The sequence below is a fragment of the Lepus europaeus genome, chromosome 10 (assembly GCF_033115175.1).
Source record: "Lepus europaeus isolate LE1 chromosome 10, mLepTim1.pri, whole genome shotgun sequence".
NCBI lineage: Eukaryota > Metazoa > Chordata > Mammalia > Lagomorpha > Leporidae > Lepus > Lepus europaeus.
The window spans coordinates 105,256,983-105,283,955 of record NC_084836.1 but is presented as its reverse complement, the minus strand read 5'-3'; the positions used below and the strand labels follow the sequence as shown (position 1 = coordinate 105,283,955).

General features: G+C 58.3%; 1 protein-coding gene across 1 annotated transcript in view; it reads left to right on the top strand.

The window, feature by feature from the left end:
- The first annotated feature begins 20,489 nt into the window (after window positions 1-20,489).
- The window catches only part of TGM2 (transglutaminase 2), a 28,301-nt gene continuing 21,817 nt past the window's right edge, over window positions 20,490-26,973 (top strand). Inside the window, exons 1-2 of the mRNA XM_062204188.1 lie at window positions 20,490-20,574; window positions 23,312-23,491. Of these exons, the coding sequence (XP_062060172.1) occupies window positions 20,565-20,574; window positions 23,312-23,491 (190 nt within the window). The 5' untranslated portion in view covers window positions 20,490-20,564. The remainder of the gene's footprint in view (window positions 20,575-23,311; window positions 23,492-26,973) is intronic.

Below are 26,973 nucleotides of genomic sequence, written 5' to 3'. Positions count from 1 at the left end.
TCTCTTCTGCCCAGGCAGGGACCTCACGCCCATTTCACAGGCGAGGATACTGGCTCAGAGACCGCCTCACTGGTAATTCCTCACCTCTCAGGGGCGTGCTGGTCCCGGGGCCCCCCGTGTGCACGGACGACTCACCTAAAGGAAAGCGATTCTCTAGTTCCACGTCACAGGAACCCCGGGAGGGTCTGGCATGGCAGAGAAGGGATTGGGGTGATCGGATCTGACACACGGGCTGCCGCCCATCTCCGGCACCCCCTTGGGGTCTCCAGGTCTACTCAGAACATAAGAGAGGAAAAGCAGCTGCCACCGAGTGGGGCTGAAGCTGAGGCCCCAGGCGGGGAAGCCGGGAGCCAAGCAGGTGCATCTGGAACCAAGCTGGGTGAAAACAGCCAGGGCGAGGGGTGGGCAGCGAGTGGATGCTCCCAAATCCAACCACACTGCTGTTCCTCAGAACGCCGAGTGCGTGCACTTGGAGTGGAGAGGCAGCAGGGCGAACTTATTTAACGTGATGTGATCGACTGGATAGTCCCACTGGGATGTCTGAGACAAGTCACACTCACCACGGCCCCCACCAAACCCGCTCCTCCCACCGACTTCCCACCCCAGACAGGGTGCCGCCCCGCTGCTTAGGTCACACCCTGGGGTCATCCTTGACACCCATACTCAGTCTGTGACTCCTGCTGCAGGATCCCCCCGGAATCCGACCCTCCCGCCCCACCATCTCTCACTGGGTCTCTGCAGCAGCCTCTCACCTGCTCATGGCCTCAAGCCTCCCCATGTGACTTCTTCCCCATCAGCATCCAGGGCACTTAGGCACCTGCAGCATGGGCTGGTGCTGTGGTGCAGCAGGTTAAGCCACTGCTGGCAGTGCCACATCCCATAGGGGCGCTTGTTCGAGTCCTGGCTGCCCCACTTCCAATCTAGCTCCCTGCTAATGCACCTGGGAAAGCAGAGGAGTTCCTGGTTCTTGGCTTCAGCCTGGCTCAGCCATGGCTGTTGTGGCCATTTTGGGGAGGGAACCAACTTTCTCACTGTGTCACTCTGCCTTTCAAATAAATAAATAGATCTTAAATAACAAAAACAGGGCCGGCGCCGTGGCTTAACAGGCTAATCCTCCACCTAGCGGCACCGGCACACCAGGTTCTAGTCCTGGTTGGGGCGCCGGATTCTATCCCGGTTGCCCCTCTTCCAGGCCAGCTCTCTGCTATGGCCCGGGAAGGCAGTGGAGGATGGCCCAAGTGCTTGGGCCCTGCACCCGCATGGGAGACCAGGAGAAGCACCTGGCTCCTGGCTTCGGATCAGCGCAATGAGCCAGCCACAGCGGCATTGGAGGGTGAACCAACGGCAAAAAGGAAAGACCTTTCTCCCTGTCTCTCTCTCTCACTATCCACTCTGCCTGTCCAAAAAAAAAAAAAAAAAAAAAAAGTTCTCACTCTCTGTAACTCTGCCTTTCAAATAAACAAATCTTTAAAAAAAACAAAAAACCAGAAGAAACAATCTCAGGCAGATTGCTTCTCTTCTCTGTCCAAACTAGTTCGAAGGCTCCCATCTCACTGAGAGCCAAAGATGGTGTTTTCAGAATGTTCTAGAATGGTCCTCCGGGTTGGCTCTTTACAGTGCCTTTGGGAGGCAGCAAGAGAGGAGGAACTGCTCCCACTTTATAGATGGAAAAATGGAAGTTCAGCTGACAAGGGATCACGTCCCGAGTCACCTGCTGAGGGCCCCGGGCCCTACTCTCAGACGACTGAGTGAGCAGCTGCTGGTATCTCGAATAGACGAGGCCGCTCACCCCAGCCTCCATGGAGTGCTGGCTCCTTGCCACTTCTCGAGTCCCGCCAGACATGGAAATAGGCTGCGGACACTGTGTGCTTGGCTGGCGCAGGCCCCGGATTCCAACCCTTTTTAGGCCAGATGGGAGCAGTGCAGGGTCCACTGTGGGCAGCTGAGTAGCCATCAGAAGAATGTAAGGAGTGGGTCAGTCCCAGGGCAGTCCACGTTGCCCTGGCTCCTCTGGCCGAGTGACCCTGGGCGAGCCACTTCTCCTTTCTGATCGGCACCCTTCCCACCCCATGGAGTCCTGACATTTAAGCAAAGAGCAAGTGGATGAAACACGGGCAGCATCTTGAGGTCACCAGAAGATGCAGGGGATGGTCGCGGGACAGCCTTTGGAAGGGTGTGGAGTGGGAGGTCACAGGGCTCTGGTCACGCCCGCCCTGCCAACCACTCTAGCCATTACAGTGTGGCAGAGGAGCGGCAAGACGTGAGAAGGCACGACCAGGATGTCCACAGGCCTGGCCAACAGGACACGTGGGCTGAATCTAAGACACCGTGAACCAGCCCCTGGCCCTGGACTCAGATGCCAACCATGGAGTCGGGGATGACCAAGGCGGGATTGAGACGAAGTGACTTTGAATCCACAGCTGTCTCGGGAGCATTTCACACGGTGTCCTCCACAGCTGCCACCACAACTGGATGTCGAGGGACATTTACAGTGCAAGAACCGGGAACCGGGGCAGCCCACAACGCGTGGGACGGTCGCACGTGGCAGAAATACACCCCCACCCACACGACCCTCCAGTGTGCACACGGTGGAAGCCTGTAGCCAGTGCAAATATGCCTGCTGTTAGTGCATCGCGACGCTAAAGGCTTCTATAGAAGCTGCGCGGAGAATCAGTAACTCGGGGAAGGCGGCAGCGGACAGGGGCGCAGGCACAGAGCAGGGACAGAGAGAGTCAATGGCTGAAGAATTTCCTCATCCTGCCCAGCCTGGCCGGCCAGGGAATCAGACCGTCTCCTAGTCCGTGTTTACGGGAAAGGCTCCAGGATGTGAACGCCGTGGCTGAACAGCCGTGAAGCCGTTGGCAAATATTTAACGGAGGACACGTGGGACTCTTGGGTAGAGGCTTAGAGCCACATCGGAATCGGTCACAAGAGATGCCAGCAGCCTCCCCGAACTCCTTCCAGGATGGCCGTTTTGCATCCGTGCTGTGCGAAGGACAGGTAGACACGACTTATGCCGGGCACACCTGTGGTTTTGCAATTTGACTCAGACACGGTCCCCATGGGTGCAGCAGGTGGCTTCTCCCAGCTTTCGGTGACCACCTCCACCTGACCAAAGGGGCTTTTTAAGATCTGAAGGCAGGGGGCCAGTGCTGTGGTGTAGCAGGTAAGCAGCCACCTGCAGTGCCGGCACTCCATATGGGTGCTGGTTCAAGTTCCGGCAGCTCCTCTTCCAATCCAGCTCTCTGCTGTGGCCTGGGAAAGCAGTGGAAGATGGCCCACGTGCTTGGGCCCTGCACCTATGTGAGACACCTGGATGAAACTCCTAGCTCCTGGCTTCAGATCGGCTAGAGCCATTGTGGCCATTTGGGGAGTGAACCAGCGGATAGAAGACTCTCTCTCTCTCTCTCTCTTTCTACCTCTCTGACTTTCAAGTAAATAAATAAATTTTTTAAAAAAAAAAAAGATCTGAAGGCAGAATGCAGGCTCAGCTGGGGCTGGTGTGATGTGCTCCCTACGTGACCCCAGCCCAGCCTGGCCAGTGGCCTAGGAAGGGAACTGATGACCACCACGCCCCAGGCCACCTTCCTCATCTCTCTGCTGCCGGCCACGGTGTGTCTCGCATGCCCTCCCCCTCAGTGAAGGCTATTCCTTTCTCTCTATCCACCCGCAGACAACTTGCGGCTGCGATGTCTTGTCCTAAGAGCAGCTTTATTTTAATTTCCACCCGCACCTCCTGCTGTTTCATTTTCCCGCACCGCTTGTGCGTGGCCGTGTCTGATCTGCTTACATGTCGGTCCCACACCTCTCACCGTGGGGGTCTACGCTCTGATGTCTTCATTATGCCTGCTTGGTTTGTTGCGCCCAAGAACACATTGAAATGTACATTTTTAATTACTTCCCTTTCATACCTCCCCTATATTAGAGGTTGAGCACTGTGTTGATGTGTGTGGAGATTATCATTCTTGAATTCCATCTCAGAAAATTAAAATGAAAGGAAGCCCAAGAATGTGTGGTTTTAAAAGGGGGAGATTTAGGAGTGGGTATTGTGGTGCAGTGGTTAAGCTGCTGTTTGGAAGGCTGATGTCCCATTATCAGAGCGCCGATAGAGTCCTGCTGCTCTGCTTCCAATCCAGCCCCCTGCCAGTGTGCCTCGGAGGCAGCAGGTGATGGCTCAGGTTCTTGGGACCCTGCCACCCACATGGGAGATACAGATGGAGTCCCAGGCTCCTGGCTTTGGCTTGGCCCAGCTCTGGCTGTTGTGGGCATTTGGAGAACGAACCAGACGCTGGAAGATATTTCCCTCTCTCTTTCTCTTTTCTCTCCTCTATCACTGTGGCTTTTAAATACATAAATCTTTTTTTTTTTTTAAGAAAGTTTGGGTGATGACACTTTTAGGTTCACATCCAACTAGAGTGTGTTCACTGTTGCCAGCACACGTGCAAGGATGCCCTGTACCAGTCGCCGACACCCGTCAGAGCCGCGTGGCTCCAGGTCACCACTACATGAAGACACAGAATGTTCTGTCGCTCTCTCCCTTCCAGCCTCCCTCATCCTCCTCCCTCTTTCTCACTGTTGATCAGCCGTCACCTAGAGAGTCTCAGTCATTTCTGGAGGCGACACCTTCACAGCAACCGACTGAACAACCCAGCGTCATCGGGGTTGACACGAGCATGAAAAGCCTAGGCGTGCTGATGGGCACGTCAAAGGGGCGTGATTCACACAGCTGGAGAAATGGGGAGACCTTGATCTGATAAAGGGCTTCCAGGAAAACCACAGCTAACATCCTGCTACCCACAAAAGACCGAGATCAAGTTGGGACAATGGGTCCTTTCTTGCCGCTTCTATTCAACATTGTATTGGAGGCTCCAAGCAGGCACCCAGGGTCCTGCGCTGCGGCACAGCAGGCTAATCCTGCAGCCGAAGATGGCCCAAGTCCTTGGGCCCTGCACCCACCTGGGAGACCTAGAAGGAGTTCCTGGCTCCTGGCTTCGGCTCAGCCCAGCCTTGGCTATCGCAGCCACTTGGGATGGAAGACCTTTCTCCCTGTCTTTCTCACCCTTTCTGTAATTCTTTCAAATAAATAGCTTTAAAAAAATTCTAATTAAAGTATCCAGCTTAATGGCTTTCAGTATATTCCCAGAGTTGCAGACCCATTGTCATCTTCTAACTTTAGAACATTTTCTGGGGGCTGGTGCTGTGGCCCAGCAAGTTAAAGTCCTGGCCTGAAGCGCCAGCATCCCAGATAAGGGCCGGTTCAAGACCTGGCTGTTCCTCTTCCAATCCAGCTCTCTGCTATGGCCTGGGATAGCAGTGGAGGATGGCTCAAGTCCTTGGGCCCCTGCACCCACGTGGAAGACCTGGAAGAAGCTCCAGGCTCCTGGCTTCTGATCGGCAAAGCTCCAACCATTGCAGCCATCTGGGGAGTGAACCAGCAGATGGAAGACCTCTCTCTCTGTCTCTACCTCTCTCTGTAACTCTGTCTTTCAAATAAATAAAATAAATCTTAAAAAAAAAAAAAGAGAACATTTTCTTCACTCCTTCATGTGGTGGCCTAGGTGAGCACATCATTCCTCTTCACCGAGGAACACCCTTCCATTCTACAGACGTACTGTGCTTCATTCATTCATTCACGCGTCAGTTGACAAATGCGTGGGCTGTTGCTACTGTTAGGCTCTTGAGAATAATGCCACTGTGAACATTCGCGTGCAGGTTTTCACGTGGGTGCACGTAGGCATTTCTCGTGGGTCTCTGCCTTACGTGGACTTGCTGGATTATGTGATAACCCCGGGTTTCACTTTGAGCAGCTACCAAGCCATTTCCCCAAATGGTTGCACCGTTTTGCTGTCGCACTAGCAATGTGTGAATTTCTGATTGGTCCACATCCTCTCCAGCACCTAATGTCTCTCATGTTCTCTTTCACAGCTGGTCTTGTGGGTGTGGTGTCTTGTGATCTTGAAGTGCGTGCCGCCGAAGGATTACTGATACCAAACATCTTTTCATGCGCTTATCGTCCATTTCAATATCTACCTCGGGAGAAATTTCTGTTCAGATCCTTTGTCTATTTTTAGGTTGTGTTATATGACTTTTTGTTATTTATGTGAGTTGTGAGGTCCCTTATACTTTGTAATACAAATCCCTGAGTAAGTTTTGTGACTTGAAGACGTTCTCTCTCATTCGGTGGCTGTCTTTACACTTTCTTGATAATACGATTTGCATTCAATTTATTTTTTCTTCGGCCGTTTGTGGTTTTTTGGTGCTGTAGCTAACAAGGTTTGCTCCTGTGTTTTCTTTCAAGAATGTTATAGTTTTTAAAAACAGATTTATTTATTTATTTGAAAGGCAGAGAGACAGAGAACTTCCATCCACAGGTTCACTCCCCAGAAGGATGGGCAGTTACAGAAACCTGGGGTGGGAAAACTCCCTCCATTCAAACAGGCACCGGAGACAGTGGAGGATCCAAGCAGTTTATTATGCCAATGGGCTCAGCTGGAATCATTTCCTGAGAACTGAGCCACAATCCCAAGTTTCTTTCTTTTTTTTTTGTTCACCCCCCAAATGTCCGCCACTGCTGGCGGGCCATGCTGATCCGAAGCCAGGAGCCAGGTGCTTCTCCTGGTCTCCCATGTGGGTGCAGGGCCCAAGGACTTGGGCCACAGCAGAGAGCTGGATTGGAAGAGGAGCAGCTGGGTCTCGAACTGGCACCCATATGGGATGCAGGCATTGCAGGCAGCGGCCCTACCCGCTACACCACAGCAATGGCCCCACAATTGAGTTTTGTATGTTGATCTCGTATTCTGCAATCTTGTTCAACTTGTTTATTACTTCCAATAGTTTTCTGATTTATCCCTTAGCATGTCAGACAACAATGTGTCATCTACAGAGACAGTTTCCCTGCCTTCAAAGCTGGATGCCTTTTATTTAGTTATTTAGTTAGTTAATTAGTTAAAAGCAGTCACAGAGCAAGAGAAGGAGAGACAGAGATAGAGAGAGGTCTTCCATCCGATGGTTCACTCCCCAGATGGCTGCAATGACCAGGGTTGAGCCAGGCCAAAGCCAGGAGCCAGGAGCTTCTTCTGGGTCTCCTCCATGGGTGCAGGGTCCCAAGCACTTGGGCCATCCTCTGCTGCTTTCCCAGGCACATCAGCAGGGAGCTGGATCAAAAGTGGAGCAGCTGAGAACGAAACTGGCGCCCATAGGGGATGCCGGCGTCACAGGCAGCAGCTTTACCTGCTACTCCAAAACGCCAGCCCTTAATTTGAATTTTTTGGCAAGTTCATTACAACTCCTTGAAACTACTGCAGGAAGCAGGGCGTCAATCTTTGACTTCTAAGTCCCACGGTTAAAAATCTCTCCCAGGGAAGTCATAGCCAACAGACTCAAAGATCAGCTTACACCAGGCTCTGGAAACAGAAACCACATTCACTACTTGGAACAAAACGAGAGTTAATACAGGAAGTTGAGTTCTTGCAAAATCCATGAGAGATCTGGAGAAACACCGTGAGCCCCCAGGAAAGACGCTCGGGACGTCGCCGCCTGACGGGGGCCATTCTAGGGAAGCTGCTGACTGCCGCAACCAGAAGTGCGGGAACTGCTGTCCTCAGGTCTTTGTCCCCCTAACTTCAACCCAGCAACTGACCTTAGTAACGCTCCAGCGCCATGTCGGCACCCAGGAGCCGGTGACGGGGCACTGAGACACGGCGGCAGAAAACCTCAGCGCCTTTGCAACCCGCAAAGCAGGAAGAAGACGACACCCCCTTACTTTGGCCTTGGAGATCTTATACAAGTGCATGCTGTGGTCTGGGTATGGTTTGAGCTCGTCCCTCATTCGTGTGTTGGGAATGGGGCGCTGATGCCGGGCCGTGCCTGACCCTCCAGCTCTCTGAGCTACATCAACTCCTCACTTTATACATGGCCCCGCCTCCCGTATTTTGGTGTAGTCATGGAAAATGGACTAATCCAATACATTGCATGGTCACAGGCCAATCGGTCTCCAACTGCCAGCCACAAGGGTGTCCCGGGAATGCATCTTCTTCCAGCTGCATGGCTGGAAGACACCTAGGAGGAGGCGGCAATGGATAGTGAGTGAGATAGACAGTGAGACGAGCCGATAGCGACAGGCCTGCACTGTTTACGTAGTACAAAGTGGTCAGCAGCCTAGGATACAAGACAGAGGGTTTGAGGAACTCGAATACATCCGCTTAATAAAAATCTAGGTAATCAATAAATACAAGCGTACTTCAAAAAGTCACTGGCAAAGGGGATAAAGATAAGTTTGTTTTGGTACAAAACTTTTGAAATCCATGCATAATTTTTTTCACAATTCCCATTTTCCCACAAAGTTTTTGAAGATCTATCATAAGCTGTAGAAATACATGTGACTTGGAAAATGCTAGGAACTCTAGCATTTTTTTCTTTGAAAAAAATTCTTTTTTCTTTGAAAAAAGGCAGACAGTGACATGGTACTCATAGGGGCCGGCGTTGTGGGTTAAACTGCCGCTTGCGATCCCGTATCGGAGCCCCGGTGGAGTCCCTGATGCTCTGCTTCCAATCCAGCTCCCTGCTAATGCACCTGGGAAAGCAGTGGAAGATGGCCCAAGTGCTGGGGCCCCTGCCACCCACGTGGGAGACCTGGATGAAGCTCCTGGCTCCTGGCTTCAGCCTGGCCCAACCCTGGCTGTTGCAGCCATTTGAGGAGTGAAGCCGTGGATGGAAGATCTCATTGTCTCTCTGTCCCTCCTTCTCTGTCAGTGTCACTCTGTGACACCTTTTAAATAGGTAAAATAATTATTTTTTTAAAGTGCTTCCGGGCAAATTTCCAGAGAGCAGGTGCAACGGCTATCTTGTCTACCACCTGGTTCTCGGCTGACTGAGGGCTTCCATGTTTAGAAATGAAGTCCACATGTGTAAGTGTATACAGACACAATCCTTAGATACAATGTAGCAACTCCGGAACAGAGCCAACCAGTGTTCCAGACCTTGGTGCCTCTCGTGGTTGTTGCTGTTTGGAGTGACTGGGACTTTCCTCTTCTGGCTCCCTTGCACTTCACAAATGTTGAGCAGTGAACTTGCCTCAGCACCAATTAAGTGTAAGCCACGGATGTTTGGTTAAAGCCTCGGAAAGGAAAACATCCTGACCTGATTTCCCATCTCCCGCAGGGCCTGGTGCAGAGCTGGGTCCAGGGCGGCCGCCACCCGTGCGTGCTGATCACGTGTGCGTGCTGCCCTGCTGGCTGCCGAGGGCCACCTGGTGCCGCGCCTGGAGCCCGAAGGCGGACTTGAGCTGTAGGACCCTGAGGCAGCTGCGCGCCTCCCGTCTGAAACGGGCCCAGTGCCGGCCTTGAGTGGCCAGCGTGCGTCAGCCCCGCCCCTCCTGGGTGCCCATCAGGGCCACTGCCGCTTCGGAGGCCAAGCCAGGCCTGCCATCAGTGCTACAGCTGTGCCCTGCCGGGCAGAGGAGAGGGTGGCCCGTCCTGGAGTCCCTCCGAGGGTGGCTGGCGGCACATCTGTGTACACAGCTGCTGAGGCTAAGGGGGGCGGAGGGGAGCAGCCCGAGAAAGGGGGAGTCCCAGCTGGCTCTGTGCCACCCAGAGCCGCACTCAGGCGAGTGAGGCGAATGGCTGGCCTCAGTTTCCCCATTGCACCAACAGCCAGCTTCTGCCGCAGCCCTGACGTGGCCGAGGCCGGCTGTCCTCCTCTCTGGGGCCTCCGTGAGGGTGGGAGGAGAGACCCCTCGTCCTTGGCGGTCGGCCCTGCACGTGCTGCACTGCTCACAGCCGCTAGCCAGAGGGTCAAATGTGTATGCTGTGGGAGAAGGGGCACGGCCAAGGTCACACCCTCGGGGGCGGGCTCCCCATCAACCGAGGTCTTCGTGGACTCAGCAAAGCGAGGGCTGGTGCAGAGGCCCACTCAGCCTCACCTGCAGAGACAGAAACACCTGCCCCTGGCTCTGTGGGCAGGTGTGACTGCCACGGGTGACTCCGTGGTCAGTGACTCCACTACATCTCCCCAAAGCGCAGCCCTGGCCGGGCCACTCACCTGCTTGAAAGCTTTCCCATGGCTCCCTCGTGGCTCCCTGTGGCCTGACAGTCCGCGGTGGCCTGGGCCCCACCAGCCTCCCTGGCCTTGGCCCCCTCCCAGTACGCCAAAGCTCTGGTCACACGGTCTGCCTCCTCTCCTCTGTATTATTGCTCTTTACCATGAAAATCACTGCTCCTCTTTACCTTACCTCCCTAACTCCTACTCATACTGCAAAAACCCAGACTGTCACCTCCTCAGTGGAGCCCGCCCTGGTCTACTGCCCAGAGAGTCCCTCTCCTACCTGGACTCCCTCGGGCCCCAAGCCTTGCTCCACGACAACCCTGAAGACAGGTTCAGAGAGCTGTTTACACACGGAGCACCTTGGAACTAGCTGCTTCCTCCAGGGGCTGAGAGTTCCTAGACAGCAAGAAGTGTCTCATTCACAGCACAGCACACAGAAGGCGCTCAAGAAACACTTGACAGGTGAATCAGTCAACGAGCAAGTTCATGTCTAAACGACTGCTCAGTTCTTTTTTTTTTTTTTTTTTGACAGGCAGAGTGGATAGTGAGAGAGAGAGAGACAGAGAGAAAGGTCTTCCTTTTTGCCGTTGGTTCACCCTCCAGTGGCCACCGCCGTCGACTGCTCAGTTCTGAACTCACTCTTCATGGGTCTTTGGGCAACGTGAGCCCTCACTGGGCCTCAGCGTCCCCATCTGTAAAATGGAAAGGTGGAACCAAAGGAATTCTGGGGACCCAGCCTCTGTCTTCCCCCCAGCTGTGACCAGCCAGGGGATGCTGTCAGCTAATTTTGCTAACGAGGAAACTGGGACATGGAAAACCCAAGCAGCCTCCAAGGTCATGCAATGTCTGATGTGCGGGGGTCAGATCTTCACCTCGCCATCACGTTTTCTCTGAACTCACCATGCAACCTGACAGACACAGCACACACACATCCCAGAAGAGCATCCCTGGCACCGGGAACAGCCAGTGCTAAGCCCCTGAGCCGTAGGAAGGGCAGGGAGGCCAGTGTGGCTGGAGTCGAGTGGGCAGGGACAGGGAAGTAAGAGAGGGGCTGAGGGCCGGCGCCGTGGCTCAACAGGCTAATCCTCCGCCTGCAGCGCCGGCACACCGGGTTCTAGTCCCGGTCGGGGCGCCGGATTCTGTCCCGGTTGCCCCTTTTCCAGGCCAGCTTTCTGCTGTGGCCCGGGAAGGCAGTGGAGGATGGCCCAAGTGCTTGGGCCCTGCACCCCATGGGAGACCAGGAGAAGCACCTGGCTCCTGCCTTCGGATCAGCGCAGTGCGCCGGCCATGGCTGCCATTGGAGGGTTAACCAACGGCAAAGGAAGACCTTTCTCTCTGTCTCTCTCTCTCACTGTCCACTCTGCCTGTCAAAAAAAAAAAAAAAGAGAGGGGCTGAAAGAACAGTGCGGTCAGGCCATGCAGGTCTCAGGGACCCCACAAGAGCTCTGTTTACTCCAAGTGGAATGGGGAGCCACGGAAGGTTCTTGAGTGAAGGAGTAGAACTGACTTAGGTTTTAAGGAGAGCCCGCTGGCTATCACGTAGAGCACAGAGTGAGGCCCAGCACAGGAGGAGGAGGCAGGGAAACCTAGCCCAGGTAAACGACACGGGCGGCTTGGACCATGATGGTAGCAGAGGGGACAGGAGAGGGGCCACCATCTGAAAGCAGAGCCACCAGGGTCTCCGGACACGTTGGAGAGGCGTCCGGGAGGGGGCAGCCAAGGCCGACCGAGCCTGGGACAGGTGCTGCTGTCCCCCGAGGTGGGGAGACCATGCAGGAAGCAAGCTGCGGATGGCAGAGGTCAGGAGAGTCGAGGGGGCAGCAACTGAAGACCCGGGCCTGGGCTTCAGGACTGGGGACAGAGCTGAGGGTGCGAACGCGGGGCTCAGCACCTGGACAGCACCTGGAGCCACGAGGCCGGCTGAGCGCCCCTCAGGGCTGTTGGCCAACAGCGGCCCAGCCGTTGGTGATGGATTGATGAGGCAGCTGTCCTTGGGATAGGTGAGCCTGTGGTTAAGCTGTCAAGGGTAAACCAGCACAAGAAACAGCAGGGCCAAAGGCACAGAAGACGAGCAGGGTCCCGCATTGCCCAGTCCAGCCCCATCTTCTCTCACCTGGACGCCAACACCCGCCTCCTTCCTGCTCGCCCAAGTCCCTGCTCTGACCCCAGTGACAAGGGGAAGGGTATTTCACAAAGAGCACAGGTGTGTATACTGGACAGGCCTGGTCCTAGGCAAATGCCTCAGTTTCCCCATCTATCAAAGTGTGGGCCATTGAAAGCCTTGACAAAAGCCACTGAAAGTGGCTGAGCTGGTGTTGGTGGCTTCCTGTGGGTCCTGGATAGAGGCCAAAGTCTTGCTGGCCGCTGCCTCTTGGAGCACCCCGAGGAACGGCCCTTCTGGGCGAGGCGCTCCTCATGGGTTCCTAGGAGCTGGCAGTCTAGAAAGATCACTTTTCCCAGGGAACTTGAAGGCAGCTGAGCAGAGGTGGGAGCGGGGGTGGGGAGTGGCAGGAAGTGGGTGGGTGAGGGGCAGGAGGGCATACGGGGAGGCCAGAAGCAGAATGTGCTGGAACAAGGGGCCAGGACCCATGCAGAGGTAACCAGACTGAGTGTGGATCCATCGAGACAGACTCCAGCGTCCATCTGTGCTCACAGCCCCACCACTGCCCACAGGCAAACTCCCTGGCCTCTCTGGAACTCACTCTTCTCATCTGGAAAGTGGGTGATGGAGCTACTCATCACACAGAGGAGGAGGACAACTCATGGCCCTGGGCAGGCAGTAGAGAGGGCTGGAAACAAGCAGAAACACCACAGTGAGCAGAAACCTCCAGCACCCACGGCCTGGCACACAGTAGGTACACCATGACCAGCCCCTCTCACCCACTGGAGCGAGCAAATGGAATGGAGGTCCTCGGCGCCCTGGGAAGTGAGGCGTGTCATAGAAACATCCACGTGGGCGCATCCCAGGCATCCTTTTTTTTTTTTTTTTTAAGATCGATTTATTTATTTGAAAGGCAGAGTTACAGAGAGAGGAGGAGACACAGAGAGAGGTCGTCCACCTGCTGATTCACTCCCCAGATGGCTTCAATAGCCAGAGCTGCACCAGGCTGAATACAGGAGCCAGGGACTTCTTCCAGGTCTCCCACATGGGTACAGTATTCTCTGCTGCTTTCCCAGGTGCATTAACAGGGAGCTGGATTGGAAGTGGAGCAGCCAGGACTCACATTGGCGCCCATATGAGATGCTGGCATCACAGCTGCTGGCTTAATCCACTATGCCACAGCCCTACTGGCCCTGATCCAAGGCACCCTTAACAATTACTTCTGTGAGCTCTGTGAACCCTGCTGTTTGGGGGAGGAGATCAAAGCGCAAAGACATAAGGAAATTTACACAAGGCTGGGAGCTGTGGGCCCCATGCCTCCGCCAGCTCTGCTCTGGGCTTCCTGTTGAGCACGGGGGATGATGTGACAGAAGAAGGTGGCCACATCGCTAGGCTGGTCCCCATCACAGAAGCACCTGTCAGCTCTCCCCACCTGCCTCTCAGCCTTCCAGTGATGCCACTGCCCAGCTGCTTAGGAAGCCTCGGGGTCAGTGTAATCTGAGACCTCAGATCCTGCACAGGGCAATTCGCTTTATTTAAAAAAAAAAGAAAGACCCAAGCTGTCAGGTCTTGTTTAGAAACCTGAACACTTTGCAAATATTGGCGAAGAGAGGGGCTGCGTCCCTTGGAAGGTTCTTGGCAGAACGAATGATGCTAATGCAAGGTGACAGTGGTGGTTTTTTTTTTTTTTTTTTTTTTTTTTTTGGTATTTTGTTTTGACAGAAAAGCAAGGAATGCAAATTGCTGTTCTGGGGGCTCTGCGGGCCCAGGGTGCGAGGTCAGGGGGCTGCCCATGGGGCTGGTGGGGCCCCTCCCCTCCCCCACCACTCCATTCCCTTGGAGGGGACCCTGGCAACAGCTGTCGAGACGGCCAGTTCTGGGGTATCTGCTGGTCCTTATTAGGTCCAACCTTGTGGGCTCACAAATGGGAAACTGAGGCCCAGAGACAGAGTGAAGCGTGATTTGCTCAACCTCATGAACCAATACACCTTGCTCTATCCCACCCAAGGCGAGTGGGCCTGAGAGAGGCTGTGGCTCCCTTGTGCCCTGGCTATGGATTCGCGGCCCCGGGGCCTGGTCTGAGGCTGGTTATTCAGGCCGTCTGGACTTCCTCCTTCTCGGTAAGACGCCCACAACAATCCCCACAGAGTCTGGGAGGATCTGCTGAGTGCGGCTGTGTCTGGCCACTTGGTCTGGGTGTGTGAACGTGCAGACGGAGCGCAGTGAGCATCCCCAAACTCCCCTGGGACCAGCGGTGCTGGGGTCAGAGCAGTGCCATTCAGGGCGCCAGAGCCACCTGCAAGTCGTTGGTTTAGGCTTCTCCAAGTCCAGAGCAGAGCACAAAGCAGGCGTGGCTGCAGGGTGCCTGCCGCTGCCCGCGGGAAGGCAGACCCATTCTGTTCTGGGGAGGAACCTGCACACAAAGCTCTCGCTGCTCTGCGGCTCCTTTTCTGAGACATTGGGGACGGGCAGAACGCTAGAACTGGAACTGCAGCTGCCAGGGGCACGGGGCTCGGGGAGAGACCTGCCAGCAGACAGCAAGGGGGCCTCTCGGAGGTAGTGGCAGTGTGGCCTGACCGTGGCTGTGGGGCCCGAGTGCACACACACACACATTGTGTGTTTGTCTCTCATGGAACTGTGCTGTAGGACATGGGTGCATTGTGTTGTATGTAATGCATTATGAGCAAATTGCACACAACTTTAACTCAATAATTGTCATTTAAAAAAAATCTAACAGAGGGGTCGGCACTGGTTTGAGTCCTGGCCGCTCCACTTCCAATCCAGCTCCCTGCTTAATGCACCTGGGAAAGCAGTGGAAAGTGGCGCAAGTGCTTGGGCCCCTGCGCCCATGTGGGAGACCCGGAGGAAACTCCTGGCTTCTGGTCAGCCTAGCTCCAGCCACTGCGGCCACTTGGGGAATGAACCAGCAAATCTGAATCTCTCCCCAACTCCCTTCTCTACCTCTGTGTCTGCTTTTCAAATAAATAAATAATCTTATTATAAAAAAAAAACAACAACAACAACAACGAGCAGAAGGCTACAAAGCCTACCTGGAGAAAAGACAAGAAGGACTGAAGCAGTTCTAGGAAAGAAACCGTGAATTTCAACCAGGATTTAGGGCTCGGGCCAGAGCGGTGAGTGCTGGGTTCCAAGAAAGAGCCTGACTGGCTGGGGGAGTGGGGCCCCAGGCCCTCCCGTTACTAGGATTGGGTAGAGCCGCTAGATTGACAACCCCATCGAGCCTGTGGAGAAGGACAGCTGCCCGGCGGCAAAGCCAGGGACCAGCGGTCACAGCGGCGCTCAGCCGCAGAGCCCGCGGGGCCTGGAGTTTGTTTCCCCGGAGACTGAGCCCTGGCCTTTCGGGGCGTGAGCTCAGCCCTCCCACCGCCCGCGAGGGAATGCGGCGCGGGCGGCCCCGCCCCGGATGTGAAGGTCAAGTGTCAGTCACTGGGGCTGGCTGCTCCAGACCCGCCAGGCTCGGGTTCAGGCCGGCGGGCTGTGCAGACGGCCACGCGCGCGGGCAGCCCGGCGGGCCTGGCCACGGCCCTGGAGCTTCATTTCTCAGGGCTTTGGCTCTATTGACTGAGCTGGGTGTGCCGGGCAGACACAGCCAGTGACTCAGCCCGAGGGGAGGGGGTGCAGGGACCCAGCACAGGGGCCGGTGCCTCCCTGTGGGCCAGGTTTAACTCCCTTCGCTTGATGTTCTAGCGGAATCGGAGGCGTCTTGTCATCACCGCGGCCAGCTGCCCTGGGCGGCTGCACAGAGCGGCCAGGACTCCATTCATTCCAGCCTCGCCTGGTCCCAGACGCTGCAGCCCTGCCTGCGCGGTATTTCCCCGCCCACACGCGTTCTCTCCCCACTAGGGGCACCTCCCGCCCCCAGCGTTTCTCTCCTGGCTTTTGCATTGTTGGCTCTGAGACGGTCAGTTAGTGCTGAGTGTGACCAAGGGTCCGTACTCTGCTCTCCCAAAACTCTGAACCTCCCCATTGCCTGGGGTGTGTGGCGTGTTAATCCCTGGAGCTTCAGAAGGTGGCACAGTGGGTTAACACCCTGACCTGCACTGCCAGCATCCGGTCTGGGCGCCAGCTCGAGTCTCAGCGGCTCCACTTCCGATGAGATTCCTGCTTGGGAAAGCAGCGGAGGATGGCCCAAGTCTTTGGGCCCCCTCACCCACGTGGGAGACCTGGAAGAAGCTCTGGGCTCCTGGCTTCAGATTGGCCCAGCTACGGCTGTTGCGGCCATTTGGGGAGTGAACCAGCAGATGGAAGACCTCTCTCTCTCTCTCTCTCTGTAACTTGGCATCTTGAATAAATAAATAAATCTCTTTAAAAAAAAAAAAAAAAGCAATCTCCCAGGAGGGAGAGTAGAAGTTAGCAGAGGCTGGGGCTGCAGAGGCACAGGGGGGCGGGGAGAGAGGGCAGGGGATGGGGGTGGCAACTCAAGGTTCCGGAGCCCAGCAGGGAAGCTAGTGAATTGCCCCTTTCCCAGCAGTTCACAGAGAGGACGACAAATGTTGGACGCAGGTTGAAGGATGCTCCAGCAGTTACCCAGGTGTGATCCTCCCACGGGGTGCGCGTGCACAGAAGTGTCACCAGGACCCTGGGGGGTGTGCGGTCAGGGTGTGTCAGTGAACACTTCAGGAAAAGAGCTGGAGGACGACGACAGAGTTAGCTCCTTCACCTTGGCTAGGGCTGGTCCTTCTCCTAACCTCTTCCCCGGAGCCCTCCAGGTGGGAGGAGGTGAAGGGAGTGTTGAGAGGAGGAGATCAAGGCTTGAGGCCACCCCGCCAGCGAGAGGGACCAGGGTGGGCGCGCGGAGCCATGGGACACACGCCAGCCCCACCACCCTGATCGCCACGGCCACCCATCCCAGCTCATCTTCTATTCTGCTCCGCGTTCAGTTTCTTCAATTTCAAGATGGCAGGTGGCACCACAGGGCCAGGGCCCCGGTCCTGCCGTGCCAGACTGCCTGCACTTGCTGTGTGGCCTGGGGAAGGTCATTTGCCCTCTCTGAGGCTCAGCAGTGGGGCTCGGGCTCTGCTGCCCGTGCCCTCCAGGCTCAGCCCTGCCCCTGCTTTGTCCCCTAGGGACCAGGCTGCAACTGTAGGAGATGGGACCTGGGGGTACCTGGGCCCTGAGTTCTCATCTCCAGCGAGGACCACATGGGTGACGGAGGTCCCAGCCCCACTCCCTGGCTCTTGGTCCTGCCAGGGGCAACTGGCCCCCAAATCCTGTCCTACCAGGTCCCTAGGCTGATCCTCAGAACCTGACCTGGGCTTGGGTCAGCCTCTGCCTCTGTCTCCACAGGTCATTTACGCATTCAACAAACATTGAGCAGCCCCGAGGAGCCAGGTAGGCGGGGGAAGATGAACCACACAAACTCTCGTCCTCAGACAGATCAGAGCAGGACGACTTTCTGCGGGCGTTGGGCCTGAGGGAGCGAGAGGGAAACCTGCTCGGGGCGGGGAGTGGGCTGCGGGCTGCGGGCAGGGCTTACACCTGGGACCCTGATGGGAGAAGGGGCCAGGCCCCGCAGGTCGAGGGCTCTGCTGGCGCACAGGCCTGGGGGTGGGTGTTCAGGGCTGGGGAGGGTCTGAGGAGGTGAGCAGGGCTTTTAAAGGGAAGGGGTAGCTGCAGCTGAGTGGTGAGTCCAGCCCCACTGGCCACGAGGCCGTCTCGGGCTTTGCTGTGACAGTGGAGCCCCCCTGTTGGCGCTGCATGGTCGTGCGCCCACCTCGGCTGGCTGCGGCCCTGCCCTCCTAATCACCGGCTCTCAGCCAGCGTCTGGAAGACCCACGAGTCACCAGCACCGGCTGGGAAGGGAGGGGCAGAGGGGCCTTCCTTACCGTCACACCGAGTGTGAGCAGGGGCGGGGCCTCCAGTGCCCCCAGAAGTCTGGGATGGGATGCCCACTCCTGCAGAACCAGAAACAGGTGCTCCAGAGCGGGGATGAAAGTGCCCACCTGGGGCCCACAGAGCGGCCGTGGCATGGTGGGGCTGGGTGCAGGGGGAGGAGCGCGGGTGGCTTTCAGTGGGTGATGCATTGAGGGGAGTGCTGAGGACAAGAAAGCTATGTCAGTGTGTCCATCTGTAAAAGGGACACACTGAGAGAGGTCACCTGTCCTCTGCTCCCCCACAGCCTGGGAAGTCCAGACCCTGCCCCGGGAGGCAGCTCCCCCCCACCCCAACCAACACCATAGAAGGCCCAGAGCTCCCGCCTGCCCCAGGATGCTGCCCCAAATCCCTGTCCTCACAGCCACACCTCATCCCATCCCACCCCCGGGGAGGCCTCCTCACCCAGACGCTGCTCACCCTTAGTCACCAGTTGTAGAAAAGCCGAGGCCTCCAAATGTCTGCTCAGGGTCCCGCCCACGCCCCCCACCCTCCCACCCCAGCTGTCCAGGGCGTCCTGGCCTGGGGGCTCCTCGCCCTTGGGAGTGGCAGAGCTGAGCCGGGGACTGGGCACCCTGCTGTGCTGTGTGGCCTGGGGAAGCTTCCCAACCTCTCTGAACCTGAAGCCTCCTTCCCTTCTTTCTCTTCTTGGTGCCGCCACAGTTGCTGAGCCGCCACGGCACACCATGCACCATGGGTCAGAGGTGCAGACCGCAGGCTTCAGTCCTCACGGCCTGGGAGCCATGGGACTGGACACGACCCAGTCCCCTGAGGCCCGCCGTGGGCGAGTGGAGACAGGACAGAGCTTTGACTCAAGGAGGAGTGAGCGCAGGCGCTGGAGTCAGCCAGGCTCTGCTTTCTCCCCTCCTGGCTGTGTGGCCTTGGCTAAGTCACTCTGCCTCTCTGGGCTGCAGTGTCCACATCTGACAAATGATGAAAATCACAGTGGGAGATGTCCACACATCTCAAAATGTCCCTGGAGCCCCCACCTGGAGCCCTGCACAGCCTTGGGGAAGAAGGAACTGATTCTGTAATGGCAGGACTGGCGGTAGGCTGCACCTGCTTTCCCTGCCCATGGGAGCCGCCCTTTGCGGGAAGGGGAGTCCTGACTCGATATCATTGTAGAGGAGTTGTAGGCGGTACTTACTGAGCACCTGCTTTGTGACCAGCCCTGTGCCTACATCGTCTCTGAAGCCCAGAGCTGGAGACTCTCATTATGCCCATTTGGGGCAGGGGCACTCTGGGGCCTGGGTGACCTGCCTGGGTCACACAGCCAAGGGGACCTCACAGCCCCCCTGCCCTAACCATTGCACAGAAGTTCCCCCATGTGGCATGGTGAAGGGCCCGGTCTGGCACTGCCTGGGGGCCCCGAGCCCAGGCTTGCCCTCCCTGGGCCCCAGGAGAATGGCGTTCCTCGATGCCTGCCTTCCCAGCGATGGGCGATCAGGCGGGATTTCCCAGCCCCTCCGCACAGCAGGAGCCACGTCTGTGTCGTCTGTGGAATGAGCAATCCCGGGCCCGGCAGGGCGGCAGGGCTGGTGCTGATGGGTTTACTCGTGAAGACTCCAGGCAGAGTCCACTCCACCGGGGCCGGACGCCTGTCAGAGCCACCCAGGAGCGTGTGTCTCAGGGGAGACTGAGCCCAGCCTGGCAGCCCAGGGCCCTTGGTGGAGGTGGGACCCGCCCCAGCAGAGGGTGGGGCAGACCCAGGGGCCTGCATCGCCCTGGGGACCGTTCCTGGTCAGGCTAAGAAAGCTTCAGAGGCTGAGCATCGGGGTGGGAGAAGGGTCCCCGGGTGGGAGAGGGCCCCCCCAGGGAGCCAGGTTCAAGGGGTCCGAGGCCGAGCCCCTGGAAGGTTGGCTGTGTTCCCTTGGGACACACAGTGGCCCTTCAGGCGGGGGGAGGGATGGAGGGATGAGACAAAGGTCATCTGAGCTACTGCCTGCGGGGCTGTGGGCGTGTCTGCACATGTGTCCATGTGACCCCATCTGATTTCCTGTCCACACCTGAAGCTGGCCGCGTGGGTCTGGACACCTGCTCGTGTGGGTGTGGGGGTGCGTGTCGCTGTCGGTGGTGCTTGTGCGACCAGCGGCGCCTGCGTCCTGCTGCGGCCGTGTGATTCCCTTCTGATCCTGTGTCCGCGGGCGCCTGCTGTCCCCTCGCCCCTGTCTCTGGATCTGAGTGTGTGTGTGACCCGCCTCTGCCCTGACTGTGGGAGCGCAGCTGTGTCCCCAGGTGTCTGTGCGGCCCTGTCCACCGGGTCGCAGCCCTGCGCTGGTCTGCTCCGCCATGGGGCGCCCTTGCCCGGCCTCCCTCGGGCTCCCGTCCGGGGGCAGCAGAGGCCTGAATACCGGGCTGCGGGTTGCCCTGGCCGGCCCCGCCTCCCGCACGGCCCGCCCGCGGCCCGCCCCCAGCCCGCCCCACCGCGGGCTATAAGTTAACTGGGCGCGCGGTGTCCGCAGCGCCGCCGCCTGTGGTCCGCGCTGGAGGGTTCCCCTGCCCGTCCGAGGAGCCACCGCCGCCTCTGAGCATGGCCGAGGGTGAGTTCAGTGATCCCGGGGTAAAAGCGGGTCAGGATCCAGCCGGGGCTCAGCGCTAGCTCTGCTAGCAACAGGTGAGCTGGACCGGCTGAGAGGCCGCAGTGTCCCGGTCCCCTGGGGAACCACGAGCCCCGCCTCCCCGGATCGGATGAGGTGATGGAACTCAGCGCCGCTGTAAACTGTGAAGTTCCGTCCTGGTGGGCGCTGTCGCTGGTCCTCAGCCACTGAGTGGGGGCAGGGCCCTACTGTGTGCCAAGCGCTGGCCTGGGCTCAGGGCTCTTAGCTCCAGCTAATCCCTGCTCGCAGAAGGGGGTGTGCCTGCTGGCCCATCCCATGGCCCCGGGCAGGGAGAGCCTCCAGCATCCCGTTGGAGGCAGGCTGAGGTCCCTGCCTGATGCCAGGTTCTAGAAACCTCCAACTCGGCTACTTCCAGAGTTTTTGTTCCCCCTCCTGTAAATTGTCCTGGGCCGTGTGTGGTGATGAGCTGCCACCAAACACACACACTCTGCATGCAGAGGTCGTCCTGCCCTAGGTCCCGGGGCGGGGGTGGCTAAAGAGGGTGTGGCCGCGCCGAGGCTGCTGGGCTGGGTATCCCAGCTGGCTCTCAAGTCCATCTGGGGAGGGCCATGGGCCACTGCAACCTCCAGGAAGAGCCGTGGGGATCTGTGGCCCCATCTGACGTCCTGTGTGCTGGATGCCACCCCTGCTCTGGGAGCCAGCTCCCCCGGCCGCTGCGATGTGTCATCTAGGTGGCAGCCGGTCCCCAGTGCAGCCGCACTCGGTGGAGCTGAGGCACCCTGGGGAAGCAGCAATGATGAGCACACCCTTTGTCACAGGAGCCGCCTGTGGCGGGGGTCCCACCGGCCTGGAAGACCGCGAGTCCTTTCTCAGTGCCGAAACCCTAGGAGTCCGCCGACTCTGGGCCCCAGCGCTCCTGTGCCTTCGGAGCTGGGGAGGTCTCTTCAGTAGGCTGAGACAGCTCCACCTCCCCAGGCCGGGGCTGACCAGCTCTCAGGATCCTGCCACCGGGACAGCCATGGCCTCTTCCCTGCTTGGGCAGCCTGAGGTTCAAGTTTACCGGAACCGTAGGCTGAGTCCTGCTGGCTGAGGTCTCTCCTGCTGTCATCACAGGGGGTGTGCTTCCCTGGGGCCTCGCATAGCAGACCTGACCCCCCCCCCAGGCTCCCCCTGGGCCGGAGAACAACGTGGGGCATGGGGCGTGGGGGAGGGAGCGCGGCTGAGACCCTGTCCCGAGCTGTGAGCTGCGGTGAGGGGCGACGGGGCAGGCTCTGGACCCCACAGCCCTGATTCAGGTCCCAAAGTGGCCACTTGCTAGGGGACGTGGGCCTGGCTGTGTCTGTGCAGGAGCGAGGGTCCTCACAGCACCCACGTGGCAAGTCGTTGGAAGGTGTGGGTTGAGGTCGTCCACGTGGATGCTCCGGGCCGTCACGGGCAGCCTCATTTGGGGTATTCCGTGGCAGGAGACCACAGCCCCACTCAGAGGACAGCTCGCTGGTGCCTTCGGGCCCGTCCCTGCCCCAGGCCTCTCCCACAGCCCCATGGCTCTGGGTCTGCCTTGCCCACTCCCCAACCCTAAGGCCTTTCCAATCTTGACCTTGAGCTTGCCAAAGTTCCTGAGGTTTGTGCTTCCCTCAGACCCCCACCGGCCATCACTGTGCCCTGGCCCGGTCCTCAGCTCCCTCTGAAATGGTAAAGAAAACTTGCCCACGTGGAACTCCTGCCCTGGGCTGGGAGCTGGTATCCCAAGCCCTCTCCCATGCATCACAGCAGCCCACTGAGGCACTGGGGAAGGAGGCAGAGAGAGGGAGGAGCACACAACAGAACTCAAACCCTGGTCCATCTGAACCTTCTCTAAAGAATACTGAACATTTGTGCGAGTGGGGGGAGCAGCATGATAAATCCCCAGCCGTCCAGCCCCAGCCATCACCAACCATGGCCGCTTGGTCGTTTAGAAGCAAGTCCCAGGGAGCAGGTCATCTGGTCGGGCAGTGCTTCCATTTGGGTTTTAAAAGACCAGGACTTTCATTTTTCAATGCAAGCATGTGACCAGAGTGACACGATAGCTTTGTTCCATTCGTGTTTACGTTTCCTGTGTCTCACGCGTGTCATCGCTTTCAAAAATCAGGATCCAAGTAAGATCCACTGAAGCGAGGTCTCTGAAGTTTCTCTTCGGTTTTGCCTTCCTGTTCTTTCATTTTCTTTCTTGTCATCTATTTGTTGAAGGAGGCAGATCCTTCGTTGGTAGTTCTGCTGCCCGCATCCTGGCTCTGGGTTGAGCTAATTCCTCATTCCTGTAAAAGGCATGTTGAATCCAGAGGCTAGGCCCCTGGGGCTAACCCACAGCAAGTTCTGCCCTGGGAAGCCCCTAGACTTGCTGACGGCAGTCGCCTGGCTGGCATTTTGGAAGCGCTGGGCGCCCCCGGCCCTGTGCTACGGGTTTTACATGCGTTCCCTGCGAGGCAGATCCTACTGTGGACAGTGGGGGTCACTGAGGCCCAGGGAAGGGACTTGCTGTCGACCTCCCCGGGGCAGAGTGGGCACAGCCTGGTGATGAAGAGCTAGGGGGCTCTGGCCCCAGCCAACCAACTGTGCAAGCAGAGGTGGGGGGCCTGGGGAGGGCGGAGGGCTGGGCTTGGTGACCGAAGAGGGAGCCCCCAGGGTCACGGCCGCCTGTGGGCTGCCACCGTGGCTCATGCCTCTCCCACCGTCTCTGCAGATCTGATCCTGGAAAGATGCGACCTGGAGCTGGAGGCCAATGGCCGCGACCACCACACGGCCGACCTGTGCCAGGACAGGCTGGTAGTGCGGCGGGGCCAGCCCTTCTGGCTGACGCTGCACTTCGAGGGCCGCAGCTATGAGGCCGGCGTGGACACCCTCACCTTCAGCGCCGTGACTGGTGAGGACCTGCACCCCCAGATCTGGGCTTCATTGTCCCCTGGCAGAGGACGGGATGGGTGAGCCCACATCACTGTCCCCTGCCAGAGTCCCTGCTGTCATTAGCCCCATCTCACAGATGAGAGAACTGAGGCCCAGACAGCGAAAGATGTCGCCGCAGGCCACAGTCTGATACGTGCTCCTGGCCACGGAAGCCTGAGGCCCCTGAGGCAGGGGTCAGCTCTCTGTCCTACCCCAAGGGCAGTCCAGGGCACATCAAAACAGCGCTCTAATCTCTCCCCAGCACTGCTTCCCGAAGTTTATACAACCCAGCCAGCACTCTGGGATCGGACCCAAGTCAGGACAGGGGGGTGGGGAAAGCGTGCAGCTGGCACACACGCTCCAGGGTGGGCAGCTGTGTGTCCCACCAGTTCCTGCCTCGGGCTCAGAGGCTGGACAGAGAGACCCGGGCTCCCGGGCGGGCTGGGCTCCTACCTGCTTTGTGTGTTGCTAGGCAGATCTCTCAGCCTCTCTGAGCCCGCGCTCCCCATCTGCAGAGCACTCGCGCGGCCAGGTGGTCTTGTAGGAAGAGGCTGGCCTGTGGGTGCGAGAGGCAGCAGCCTGTCTCCTGGGACCCCAGGGGCTCTAGGGATGGGTGAGGGGGCAGGTGCCCAGTTCCCAGTCTCCTGTTGTTGGCGGTTCCTGGGAAGGTGCCCTTGAATGCCCAAGAGGGCTGGTCTGGCTGCTGGTGTGCACCCCTCCCTGAAGGTCGGCGAGGGGCCGCCTGGCTGGGACGCTGGGTACAAAAGCCCTGCCCTTTCGGAAGGCTCCAGGGTGGCGAGGGCGGCAGGCGGGCGCTGCGCCCACCTGGCTGTTCCTGTGCTCACCTGGGAGGCTGTTTGATAAGCTTATCACCAGGCCCGCAGGCTGGCCCAGCGCCCCTCTCTGCCTTTCCTCTGGGCCCCGCCCCTCCCAGCTGATATGCACACCCCCACCCAGGCACCCCCACAAGCACACTGGCACTTTAGGGTCCTTTCCAAGTCTCTGAGCTTCTTGCCTCAGTTTCCCCCTCTGTAAAGTGGAGCGCTGGAGTCTGTGATGGCAGTGCCCTGAGAAGGGTCAGGCTTGGAACAGTGAAAACCACATCTATGGAGCACCTATTGCAAACGTGCTCATCCTGGACCCCCCCACACCGCTGGGAAGCATAAAGGGCCCCCATTTTTCAGATGGGAAGACTGAGGCTTAGAAGGGTCAAGTGAGTGGACACAGCAGGTTTCAAACCCTAACCCCAGCAGGTGCATTTACCTGCCAGGCCGCAGGTGGGCACCAGCTTGGGCAGCCTATGGCTTCCCACCTCCTTTCTTCTTCCTTTGCTCTCAAGACATCTCTGTTCTTCTGTCTGCTTCTCCATGTGTCTGGGCGGCTTAGCATTAGGTCACGGGGGCTCCAAGTCAGAGCTGGGTGGGTGATCTTCCCTGCCAGCAGCTAATCTCTGCTCTCCAGTCTCCATAAACTTATCTCAAACCCCAGCCAAGTGCCCTGGTCACTTCCACAGGCTGCCTTGTGCAAGCAAGCGAAACCCTGCCAGGGGCCAGGGAGGCAGTGGGACAATTCCAGGAAGCCAGGTCTTCCACCTCCAGGCCTGGTTTGGGTCAGTGCCTGGCCCAGGGACTCTGCTCCTGCATTGCAACATTCTAGCGTGGGACCAGCCCGTCCTGCTTCTTCCGGGAAACTGAGGCCCAGGGAGAAGGCAGCTGGCCAAGGTCACTGGGCGAACGGAGCGTGTGGCCTGAACCCAGATGCCTGGATTCTCACCCCGACAGGCTCTGCGGCAGGGTACAGAGCACACGGACAGGCACCATCTTTGTTCTGGGCCCTGTGCTCTGCCCCACTCTGAGGGGCCGGGGGGCAGGGGGTGGCAGTGAAGGCGGCCCGAAGGAGTGGGAAGACCCCGTCTGAGAAGGCCTCGCTCCCCACCCGGCCCCAGCCCTCCCACTGTGGTCTGGGATAGCAGCCGGGACTCCCTGGGTCTGTAGGATCATTTAGGCCCAAGGGTGGTCCCTTAGGTGTTCCGGCCCCACCAAGGGTCGTGCGGAACCAGAGCCGGGGAATTTGCGCAGCCAGCTTACGTGAGCAGCGGTGGCGCCAGGGGCCAGCCTGGCCCCAGTCCTCCCCCAGGGGATGAAAGGTGTGTGTGTGTGCATGCACAGGGGCAGGGAAGCGCCATCCCTGACTTGTCTCAAGGGCGCTAAGTCAACAGAGCCAGTGGCCGCGGGCCTGGCCCGGGCCCGTTACCATGGTGACCAGAGTGTTGATGGGCCAAACAGGAACATGGGTGAGAAGGAAAGGGGCGCGATTCGTAGTGATGTGGGGTCCACGGGCAGAAACGGAGCCAGCGCCCCGGCTCCAGCCCCTCGGCCTCAGTTTCCATATCTGTATCCAGTTGTACCAAATAAGCTTTGCATCCGTTCCCGGCCCCAGATCTGCAAGTTGGCTGGGACTCGGGTCCTCCCGCGCCCAGGGCAGCGCATGCTGATGGCAGGCTACTCCACACTTAGCTGCCCCACCAAGTGCTTGCCGTGACTTCTATCCGAGTCCTCTCAATGGCGCTGGGAGGTGGTGGGGACAGTAAGAGGCGATGGTGTCTGTTACTTATTGAGCACTTACTGTAATGCCAGGTACCCGGTGAGGCTCCCCAGAAAGCTTGTGAGGAGGGGCTGCGACTGGCCTCGTTTCACAGATGAAGAAACAAGGCACAGAGAGGCCAGAGAACTTGCCCGAGGTCACAGAGCATTTCAAACCCCGAATTGGGCCCCTCCAGGCGCGTGGTCTAAGTCCATTTTCTTTGGTGAACAAAGCGTGGATCAGAGAGTCCTAGTGACTTGGCCCAGGTCACACAGCGCTCCAGGGTAGAGGCGGGAAGCTTCCCCAGCACCAGCTTTGGCAGGCAGGCAGAGAGCATTTCAAGGCTTTGGCCCCTGGCAGAGCCCCAGCCGCCTGTGTCATGCTTGTTAGTTCATGGTTATATTTGGGCTGGCAGGCTGGGAGGAGCAGGCGGGAGCTGGGAGGGCCCCAATATCGTCCTCAGCAGGGAGCACACTGCAGGCCTGGAGGAGGAGGAATAAAAATAAACCCTGCGGGGTGGGGCGGGGCCGGGCGCTCTCTAGCTCCTCCCCACTGCCCAAGCTCAGAAGGGGCCCCGCCAGCCCCTCCCCGGCCTCCCTGTGACTCAGAGCCGCCCCCCACCACCTGGAAAAGCAGCGGGGTCCGGGACACACTCTGCAGCCACATCACCACGCCTGCCACACCCGGGGCAGTGTCCTCGTTGCGAGAGGCGCCACTGAGGGCCTGGCTTTGGATGCCAACTTTGCCTCCCACCCCTGGCGTCTCCTGGGAGCTCCTTCTCCCTTTAAGTTGGTTTCCTCACCTGTGCAAGGGGTCTCCGAGGAGGCGGGAGGCAGAAAAGGTGGCAGGGAGGTGGGGGTGTTTGTGACCCGCATCTCA